General features: G+C 47.5%; 1 protein-coding gene across 1 annotated transcript in view; it reads right to left on the reverse strand.

The window, feature by feature from the left end:
- Positions 1 to 11176, reverse strand: part of SYT6 (synaptotagmin VI) — a 15144-nt gene that overhangs the window by 2045 nt on the left and 1923 nt on the right. Inside the window, exons 2-5 of the mRNA XM_010133501.1 lie at positions 10290 to 10848; positions 5243 to 5363; positions 4373 to 4544; positions 3600 to 3750 (exon numbers count right to left, since the gene is read on the reverse strand). Of these exons, the coding sequence (XP_010131803.1) occupies positions 3600 to 3750; positions 4373 to 4544; positions 5243 to 5363; positions 10290 to 10848 (1003 nt within the window). The remainder of the gene's footprint in view (positions 1 to 3599; positions 3751 to 4372; positions 4545 to 5242; positions 5364 to 10289; positions 10849 to 11176) is intronic.

An 11176-nucleotide genomic window follows, 5' to 3' on the forward strand; every position in this document is an offset into this window, starting at 1 on the left:
GGGCCCGGGCCAGCCGCTGCCAGCAGGACCTCGAGGCTAAAAATGGGAACAAGTTTGTGCTGAGGGCAAGAGCTCATTGTCCGAGTGACTTCAGAATGCAACAGCAAGTGGGATTCTTGTCTTCTGCTCACAAACTCTCCTTCTAAACGGCTGTGAAAGAAGGGTAGTACTTCAAAGCCTGTAATTAATGATTCATTTGCACATGTTCTCTTTTTAATGATGATGGTCATTAAAGAAGTGCAGTCATTACAGTTTGTTACTCATTGTTGGTAAATACGGACCAACCAAAGACTTGAAATGCAATAGAAGCAAGTTTCCCTAAAGACTCCAGCAAGAAAAAAGAGGAGAAAGAGCAATGCTGGCCCACGGAGAAAGGATCTAAGTCATTCTGCCGACTCCAAAATGAGGTTTTTGGGTTTTGTTGGCACGGTGCTGCGGGTGGTGGAACTGGCCCAACGCTGCTCCAGGTCCTTAAGTTGGACAGGCAAGGAACTATGCCCCCCCCGCCAGGAGGAGAGCAGTGGCCCAGCCCAAGGAGCACAGCCCCAGGAGCACTAGCACCTGTCCTGCACCACTGTGCTGGGGAGCTGGAGGCTGGGCTGGCCGGTCCTCCTGATGCAACATGCCTTTGATGACAGTTTTCCTGGTAACTTCACCAGAACCTGTGGTGTCACAAGCCCCTTTCTTTGGCCAGAGGTTTTTTTCGAGGCATGCCAGGCAGGGCAGTACAGGTGTAGGCTAGCCAAGACATTGCAGGTCCCCCACCCTTTTCTTCACCCGTCTGCATTCCTGAGCTGGGCACTGAGGGGGCCAGGACATTTAACTGCGAAGCGTCACGGTGGGACGACAGCAGGCACTGCGCAGCTCTGAGCTCCCGAGTTAATGACTCCAGCCATCCATTGCTCCCTTTACACCCTCAGAAAAACAATTCACCCCCAGCTTCCTCGCTTTCAGTTTAAGATCAAGCACTCCATCAGGAAAGACTGGAGTTCAGCAGAGGCTGTTACTAATCACTAGAGCAAACAGAGGAGACGTGAGGATCAGCTGGAAAGCAAACGCTCCCTTTGCCAGTGCCTGGCTGGGAAGACTCGTGAGGATGAAGCTGACCACTCGAGATGCCAGCACCGCCTGAGCCCACCTCCACGAAGAGACAAGAGTGAAAAAGGGATGGAGGGTCCGCAGCTTCGCCCCCAGCATGTGTGTTTGAGGGCAGATGAGCTGGAAGCTGGCAGCCCACGAGCTGGACCGCGGGAACTGGCAGGCAGCTCTGCCACAGTGTGCGGCTGTGGCCCCCGACACAGAGCACACCCCCTGGCCTGGGCAGCCACCGTGTGTGTGGGGACCTGGCGCTGACCACACAAAATACAAAGCCCAAATTGCTCTTTAAAAATGCGCAAACACATATGGAAAAGATGATGCGATTACTTGGAACCAACAAATACCGTTTCCCATCAGTTTCTCCCCAGGAGCCTGTGCCTTTTCTGTTTGTTGTTTTTTTTAAGCTGCACTTGGGATTTGCAGACAGCAGTGCAAAAACTTAAAAGCGCAAATAAATACAAGGACCATTTGCTTGCTGGCCCTATGCGCCAGCTTGTAGCAGAAATACCAGAGCAGATGATCAGAGGCTTTTTTTTTTTCTTTTCTTTTAAGCAGAGATCCTGACCTGTGCAGTGGGGAGTGAAATGATTCACTCAGGGATTTTTTTCCAAAGTCTTGGGGGCTCAGTAGTGGTTTTCAAAGTATATTTTAGAAGGTGAGTCATCTTTCATGCCTCCCTTTTTTCTCTGAGTGTCGTCACAATAGTTACGTATTTTTTCTTTTCTATTGATTACCAAAACCTTTGCAGGAGTCTTTCTTCCACATTCCCACCTGTGTCTGAAAAACAGTGTAGTAAAGTCATACAAATTACAATCTGGAGAAGGATCTCCTGCCCCTGGGTCAGACGTGGCAGCTGGTATCGTGCTGTGTGGTGCTACAGATGACACAGAATGGAGCTGACCAATTCAAGAGCAGTTCACCCAGCATCAGTGCTGAAACTCAGCGGTGGCTGCCCCCAGCTCCCTGTGGCAGGGCGAGGTGGCACACGCTGCCTGCCCAAACAGCTACGGCCCATGGGTACGCTGCCAGTGTTTCAGCGTGGAGAGGCTGATGAGAGCCTGGTGCTGCTCACACCCAAAGGCACGAATTGCACATGGGTTTAATTCTGTTTTGATTTACAGCAGCTCTGCACAGCTGACCTGAGCGGTTGCTCTCGATTTACAGTGGTGCAACACGAGATCATTAAATGCCTCCTAGCAGTGAGTATTTCCATTAGCTGAGACATATATCTCTTATGCTCTTAAACTAAAATATTAATTACCAGGTTTTCCCAATGGGTGTAACCGACCTGGGCCCAGAAAGCAAGGAGATTCCTCCGATAAACCCTCGACACAGGGCTCTGGACAGGGCCCTATGGCCACGTTTCTTCCGCACTAGAGAAATGTCCACCAAGGGAGGCGGCAGTAAGAAAACCACTGCAGAGCTGTACCGGGGCGGCTGCCCTCACCTCACACAGCTGCTGCTTACCAGTGCTTGGAGACAGAAAGAAACCCGCAGAAGCAGCAGACCTGCCTCGGGGAGGGGCATGTCTGGGGTTCCAAAGCCAGCCTGATGGATTCGAGCTGGGATGGAGTGCACCCAGCACAAACACCATCCGTGTTAGAGAAAAGCGCAGATTTCAAGGAAACATGGGGTTTGATGCATACTAATTCAGACTACCATGGAGGATTACCAAGCCTAGTATCTGCTTTCCAGCAGAGCTCAGTATCTCAGCTTCAAGAAGAAAATAAGATGCCTTTTGTTACGTACTTAGTCTGTGGCTTGGAGGGAAAATGCCTCCTTAGCGCCAGATACGGTGGGAGATTTTATTGCCTTTATTATACTATCACTGGCCACCAGCGCTGGCTTTCTTTTCATTCCTGAAGTGCCAATAACATGTGTGCCATTTTCCACATCTCTCTCCTCCAGAATTTATGACCTAAATCAGGCAAACCCCAAATTGCACTATAGGAGCGTGAGAAAATGGAGTGCAAGGAGGACGAAAATGCTAGAGATGATGGTCAAAATGCTACCCAGGCATTTTAGTCGTATTTTATCATCTGGGGCTGCATCAAGTGATTCTCTTTCTCTGGAGATGCTTAGAGCAATTACATTTGTTCTATTTATTCTCCCTGAAAGACTTGGAGATGAGTCAACAGGAAAATCTTTTAGGATGAAAAAAATTGAAACTTGAAACAGGCAATATCCCTGGACAATTTGTTCTGCAATCAGAACAGCATTCTCTTTCCTTACTGCTCTCAATCCCTAATTTTAAAAAGAAAATACCCAATACAGTAACAGTCACATCTGTAAATACAGTCCCTTTCATTCTTGCTTGCTAGCTCAAGGAGCTATTTCAAGACAGTACAGAGATGCTTGTCTTCTAGAGTTCATTTCTGGTGAGAAAATTCCCTCAGCTCTTGTCAGAAAATCCCAAGTGAGAGCAGAAGCTCTCTGAAAGCTTTGAACCAGCCCACTCAGGGACAGCACATGCATTAAAAGGTAAGAATAACTCCACACACCTCTTTGAAAGACTTCTTCACCTCCACTAATGGATGCCAGTGTGCGATGGGCTTGCGTGGGTATGCCAGCATCTCATTCCAGTGGTCTCTGCCCAGTCCTTCAGCGTTGACCCCCACACGGCAAACCCCGATAATCTCATTGTGACCCACACTGCGGAACAATGGAAAAGCAACATGATTACCTCTCGCTGAGACTGCCTGTACGTGTCTGACCCCACGTCACCGCAGTGCCATGGTACTAGAGAACACGTCGTATCTGCACAACAGTCAGAGCTTGCCTGCTATTGTCAGCACCTGCAACCCCAGCACAGCGAGGCGCTGCCACCACCAGCCGTGAGTATAACCCCTTTGAAACAATTTGGTCTGCAGATCACTCCAGATGCAGAATCTGGAAGGATGTGTGATGTAATGGTGTTCAGCAAGAATAAGTACAAGTTCAGCAATGGATAATTCATACACCAGCTGCTGCTCAGAGTGAGACCCTTGGCTTTCTAAACAGGGTGGAGGACAAGTCAGTAGTGAAGGGGGACACAGTACTCGCTCAAGAAAATGCCATGAAGCAAAGGACCAGCTTCACCATAACCGCTATTCTAGTAAGTAATTTTCCATAAAATATCAGTGACAATTTAACGGTAAATCGCTAGAAGCAGACTTATCTTAGGAGACAGAGCTGTGCAGTCAGGCCCCGATACTAAGGAAGATGTCTGCTGAGCAGGAAAACCTGCACTCAACGGGATGTTTTCCCCTCCAGCTCTCCAGAGCCTCCCACCTACCGGTCGTAATCCATGACGGAGATAAGCAGACTGACTTGATCCATGTTCTCTGGGGGAATGTCAAAGATTATTGCTTCATTGTAAGTGGGATTAAGTGTGTTTTTCTTTATGGTGGTTTTCTTCTTTTTCAGTCTTCGCCCATCACAGAGCAAAGACACTTTGACATACGGATCTGGAGAGGAAGAGATAGGAGAAGGCCTTCTGTTGGTGGAGGTTTTTGTTACCATCATGATAGAGACACAGCGTTGTGACAGGATGGACTGTAAGCTACCATGAGCCAACGGCAGAGAGGTTGTTTTACAGGATCCTCTCCCGAGCTGCTTCCAAAATCATCCAACTTCTAACATTGTGTAGCAGAGTTACAGCGAGTAGGGGAGTTTTAAAATCCATTTTCCCAGTGTCAGAGAGCAGCAGAAAGAAACGGTGCTCGGGCAGCTTTGCTCACCTGCTTTCCCCTGGCTGGCCATGGCAGAAGACCTTCAGGTTACAGCCGCTCCTCTCTGCCATAACACCTGCCCAGGTGATTCCAGTGCATTTCCAAGTAATGGTAAATGTGCCATGTACGGTCAGAGCTTCGACCCTGCAAACCCTTCAGTGTGGGTGGGAAACTGCCGGCAATCTCCCTGAACAGTGTATTCTTTGTATATATCTAATCACCTTCCCTGGATTCGTGCCCTTGGGAATGGGTTTAAAAGGATAATTCTACTTTTAAAATTTTGTTCGTAGTTAAAACTTGGACAAAGCCTTGCCAGGAGATTCTATGATGAAACAGCCTTGCCGCCAAGAGATGTAGGTCCACTATCCACTGAGGCTACCTTGAGGGAGGAGGAAGAGCTGCAGATGAGATGGGGTCAGCCGTCTAGCACCTACCTGAGTAACCGGTGATATCCATAGCTTTGAGATTCCTGCATTTAATGACTGTTAGGGTGAGGCGACCTGCAGTTGGCAAATAACAAAGGGAAAACATGATCTCTCCCAGGTCCACGCTTTCCTTTAATAAAACAGAGAACACATTATATTGGAAACGTGCAAGAACCATCCAGGCTGCCCCCAGCCTCTGCCACAATGCCCCGCGCAGGGGTCGTGCAGGTCACACTGAAACAGGCTTTTCTCTGCTCTGTTGTGCTCAAGAGCACGACATTTTGCTGCGTGGCAGTGCTCCCAGCGCATCCCCACGTTACTGGGCTAGAAAAGAGTATCGGGAACCTGAAAAAAGCACGTGTCCAAATGTTACAGCTTCGAGTCATAGTTAGGGATGACATTGCACTGCCTCAGTGCAGCAAGTGCTTCCTATCGCAGCGCCACAGCCCATGCGCTTCTGCCTGCTCCACTGCACTGATAGTCAACAGCGGCCACAGGCCGTTACAGAAACTACAAGAGCATCAAATTGTGCTTGAGCATGCAGTACACGTGGGACACTACCACCTCCTTCCTCGGACGGAGGAGTGCAATACACACACAGAGCGAGGCGACAGGGAGGTGAGACCGCAGCAGTGCCGTTTCCTCTGGTTGTACACAGCAACAAATTCAGCGAGTGACTTTCCAGTACACCCTGTGCCATCGGTTCAGTGATAGATGTTCGTGGACTTGGCTGGTGCCTGACATTTCAGCAGAGAATGCAGACACCTCTGAGTAACATGGTGGTTTTCTCCAAAGTTGAGCCTGAATTACTGGGTAGTTACAGAGCAGGGAGTCGTAGCTTTAGAACAGAAGAGAACCGTGAAGGGCCCCATTTAGTGGCAACTGAGCTTTTAGGTTGTGACACACTTACTCTTGCTTGGACCACCAAGCCCTCTGAGATGCCTTCAAAGAGGTAGCAAATGCAGTATGAGGCAGGTATGTGTTTGTATATAAACAGTGAGGGAACCAGCAGATGGCACTCAGGAATGTTTGGTAGCTTCTGGATTACAAGGAGGTCAATACAATTCACTCTTTTATTGCCCCATAAAACAACTTTCACACATCACTCTTAGCACATGAAGCCTAATTGACTGCACCTCCTAAAAGCCTATTCCATCACTGCCTTGCTCATGGAAATTCAGGAAAAAGAGTGAGCAAACCAAAAGTATTATTTAAACTAGAAAACATTATCATCTGAAGTCAGCAGAAAGATTTCTGAATACCTTCCAAAAATGGAATTAAAAAAAAAGTCTTACTTTGTACATACAGATCCCACATCTGTCAAGCAAGTAACCTGCTTAATTTCAGAAACAGTGTTTGATTCATTTCAATGTGATATAATGATTTGCTGAAAAGAATTTGTAGCTCTTAGTAGCAGAGTAATGGAACTAGAAAGACAAGTAAATGCATTAGGCACTTAAAGCTTTGCTAAGTGTTAGGAGAATAGATCTTGTTGATGGATGAAGTTTTTGCCAAATTATTTCCTTCTCGTAAGGCAAAGATTAGACATTTATTCCCATTAAACATGCAGAATACTAATGAATGTTATATATGTCTTGATACTTGTCAAGTCTTCACTTGACTAGCAAATAAATTGAAAATGTCCTCAAGCATAGAGTGTACAAAAGAAACGGTGGCAGTCAAATGTTTTCTGGACAGCACAATGTATGACTCGACTTGTAAGTATCTACATAAACATTGTCTTTGAACGTGCTGTTTGCTGGTAAATAAGAGTTTAATACTCTCACCGGCTCAGAGTTCCTGCCCTGAGCTCTTGCTCGCCTTGATGAAGCAGTGGCATCCTGAACAGCTCTCTGTCCACTGCCACAAAACCCCCTCGAGCCACAGCCTGCTCGCTGGCCCTGACCGGTAACGGAACATGGGGAAACGTTTACTGCGTTACTCGTCCTCTACCTTCAGCACTGGTGTGTCTACTGGGTGTGTCTACTGTGAGCTATACTTCCGGCCTCACAAAATATTACCAAAGGTGTGTTATTACAGAACCAGGAGCATTTCCATCACACACAAAAGAGCTTTTAGAGCCCCTGCAGCTTCTAACTCCTGAATGCATTTCAGCTACAGCACCTCGAGTCTAATGGGGGACCCGAGCGAGGCTGCTGTCTTGGAGGCAGAGCAGGATGATCACGACTGCTGAGCACTCCGAGACGTTGGGCAGTTTCACCTCTGGTGTCACCTGCCACGGTTCTTGCTTCCCGGCTCCAACGTGGTAAGCTTTCAGAGGATGGGGAGCTCAGTATTTTATGGAGCCTCATTCATATATAGTGTCTTAAAGTGACCACTCAAAACTCGTGCCCTGGACTTACAACGTGCCTTTTAAAACACGGCACTTCTTGTTACCTTCAGAGGTATTCTTCCTCTTTTAAGATGAATCGCTTTACATAAGAAAGAGGCTGAATAACTAACTCTGCATGAAGGAGGCACTTCGTAAGTAGTGTCTGGAATCTGCTGCAAACTCTGATGCTGCATCAGGAGCAATCTTGAAGACTGGGATTGTACCTTTTCAGTTAAGTGTCTCCAGCTCCAATCAGACACTGCATCTACCAGTCTTAGCTGTAGACTTTACTGACAATAGAAAAGACCTCAAAACAAATATTCTGAAATTATGATTAGAAATGCTTTTTTTATACCAAACGAAATGAGCACCTGAACATCACTGTGTGCCAGCTGCACTGGACACTGTGTCTGCTGTCTGCAAGAGCAATTAGGATCCAGATGACACACTGGGCTGGCTCTATTCTTTCATATGTTCCTCAGTCTCTGTTGGTTTGGGAGGGGCAAGGGCAGCAAACCTCGGACAAAGACATCAGAAGGCAGGAGCTTTATAAGAGATTGTGAGAGCAGCCTCTGGGCATCATCTCATCTTCTATTCCTCTCCTTGCACAGAGAGGACCTGTTCAGGGTATAAAACTACTGTAAATTGTTCTTTGACCTCGTTGTATTGGGTCAAGAGATTTTCCTTTGCAACTGTAAATACAGGAGAGTAAAATGTGTCCTGTGGGTGTATTATTTCTTGCAGATTACAGACACTGGGACATTTCCAAAATTTGTATCAGTACCTCTTAGGAAATAATGGAAGCTCTGAATCAATAACCTTTGCAGATTTGAAACCAAAAAAGTTTCACTGATTCACAAGCTGTACAATCATTAATTAAGTAGTTGAGTGCTAGGTATCTGAATAGCTTATATCATTGCTTAAGTGCATTCCTATCTTCTTGCCCACATGATTGATCTAATGTATTATTAGTCACCCAGAGTTTCCTTGGGTATTATGAAAACTGTATTTACTCTTCTCCATTTTGATGAGGCAGAACTGTCCCCGGGTGTGTTGCAGCTGGCTGAGATGTACCAGTATCAGCCCATTCCCAAAGACTGGCACAGAGGGAATGAGGGGACAGCACCAGTGCAGCACTCGATGTTTCTGTGGGGGTTCTGCAAGACTGCTACTCGGCGTGTCTGCAGGCATGATGTGGGCTCTGCTCATCTGACACCTTCTTTGGAGGCTTCTCCTTCAACAACCCTTCTGTTGGTGTCTCACCACTTGTTTGGGGGGGCAGGTGTCCCCTGTTAAATTAGCTTGCTTAGCTAGGAAAACGTCTGCTATTTCTTGCAGAACCAACCCAGCAAAACACAAAACATATACAGGTTAAAAACTGAATAACCTTCCCCTGCAGCTTCGTGGTTTATGTGTTTTTCCTCTAGAAAGACCAAGTGTTACACCTTCCCAGCTTCGCTCCTGCCCACAGGTCTTTTACGTCCGAACTCTTCAGGCTTACAACACTCTTCATATGCTGCTCATACAAGGAAAGGGGAACTGCCTGCCACCACACAGGTGACTTCACCCCAGGATTCAACACCACGGCACATCCCAGCCAGCCTGGAGAGCTGACAGCAAGCTGAGTCTCAGAGGCAGAGCAGATGCAAACGGGTAGATGCCTGCAAGAGACATCCACGTGTAGTGCACCTCGCTCCTCTCCTAGCAACCCTTTGCCAGGCAAACAGATGTGCCTGATGCCTGCTTGCTGCTTTGCCAGTGTTTCTACTTTCGTTACCATCCATCAATCGTAACAGTCATGGCTGTTTGTGCATCAAGAGCCAAGAGCTCTGAACACCCTGCTAATCCTAATACCACCGACTTCCTTGTGGTTGATGCTGTTGCCTCCCTCCCGTGGTGCCCAGGCACTGAGCTCCAGCACCGTGTCCCACCTGAGGCACAACAGCACTGGCTGCAGTGCTGCGCATGTACAGCTCTTTGAGCAAGCTATGAACCCACTACAATGAAAGAACAAGCACTAACAGAAGTGACCAAGGGGTACAATTGGTGAGGAACATGGTACTGAGAAAAAAGCTGCAGAGAGTTACAATGCAAATGACTTTTGATGCTGGTGACCAAAATACAATAAATATTTATATTTGCCAGTTCTCTCCCCAACACAGAAAGTGGGAGAGCAAAGGTATGAGATGAGCTACAAAGGAAGTTGCTGGACACACCTTTGCAAGTCACGGGGTTATGCCAATCACTAGGAAAGATCTGACAGGGCCCAGGCTCTCAGCCCCAGGGGTGAGGACGTCTCCTGTTCCAGTTTCAGAAATAACAACATAAAATGCCAAAGACAATGACTGACTTGGTGTCCAGCTGCAAAGCACTTCAGTCATTTGTTTGTCCTCAGAACCAGGCATGTCCTCCTGGGAGGACACTGGAGGAGCAGACAGCTATTATGTAGAGGTTAATGCCACTGCTTCTGCACTCAGCAATTGATGTGAGAAGCTGGCTTCTCCTGCCAGCTCCCTGCAGCACTGGAAGAGGCTGTAGCTTTTCCTTCTCTGATGCTTGGCTTCACTTTCAGAGGTAATTCAACACAACTAATGAAAGACCCACATCAAGTTCTCAATGGACTCGGCACTGGTCGTCTACATGCACGGGTAACATACACCACGCCATGGCGCCACACTACAAATGCTCCCAGGACAGGGACCACCCTCCAAAGCAGATACTCACCGTCGTCGCATACTGAATGTCCTTCCAGATGGAAGTCTCACGGGAAAGGTCTGAGACCTCAAACAGGTTCTCCAAGATAACTTCTCCTATCATGTCATGTCTGGAGAACCTGTCAAAGTCAAAGACACTCAGGTGGAGCTTCCTGCTCGCCAGCTCTTCATGGGGCACAGGGAAGTGGAAGGACTCATCGAAGGTGGGATTCAGAGTCTTTCTGTGGACTCGCGTCTGGAACTTGCGCTTTCTGTCGGGCAGGAGGTAGATCTTCACATAGGGATCTGAGCTGCCACAGAAGTCTTTGGCTGGCAAGTCAAAAGCCCTGAGAATTCGGACAGTCAGCGTCTCATTCTCATAGTCGTACTTGAGAGTGAAGTTAATTTTCCCACAGGTTTTTGCTGCCTCTTTTTTGGTGTCCTCAGAGTCAACAGATTTTTGCTTATAGAGCTCAGGCTTAATGCGACCGATGCTGGTTGGCTGCTCAGCCACAGCCGGCACGTCCATGCCATAGTCCATGCTGGACACATGCATTTGCCGAGGAAGGTGCCTTTTGAAGGAGATGTGCCTGCAGGAGGAAGACAGAACAGCCATATGGTTTTCCAAGAACATTTCTCTCCTTCTCCCCAGACTACTGACACTAGGAAAGCAGGGAAAGCAAAAGAACGAGTGCAATAGTGCTGCTGGTCTTTGTACAGAAACCACGCACGTTATGGAAATGATCACAGAAGAGAAAATCTCCAGTGGTCAAAGGAACCAATCCAGCAAATTTCCAAAATTTCGGATATTTGCAGCAAGCTGCATTTTCTCACCTGTTACACATGTAACAGCCCACAGCTAAATATATGAGACCCAACAACTCCTTAACCAAGCTACAGATACCCCAGCGTTGAGAC

This window comes from Buceros rhinoceros, unplaced genomic scaffold (genome assembly GCF_000710305.1).
Source record: "Buceros rhinoceros silvestris isolate BGI_N320 unplaced genomic scaffold, ASM71030v1 scaffold30563, whole genome shotgun sequence".
NCBI lineage: Eukaryota > Metazoa > Chordata > Aves > Bucerotiformes > Bucerotidae > Buceros > Buceros rhinoceros.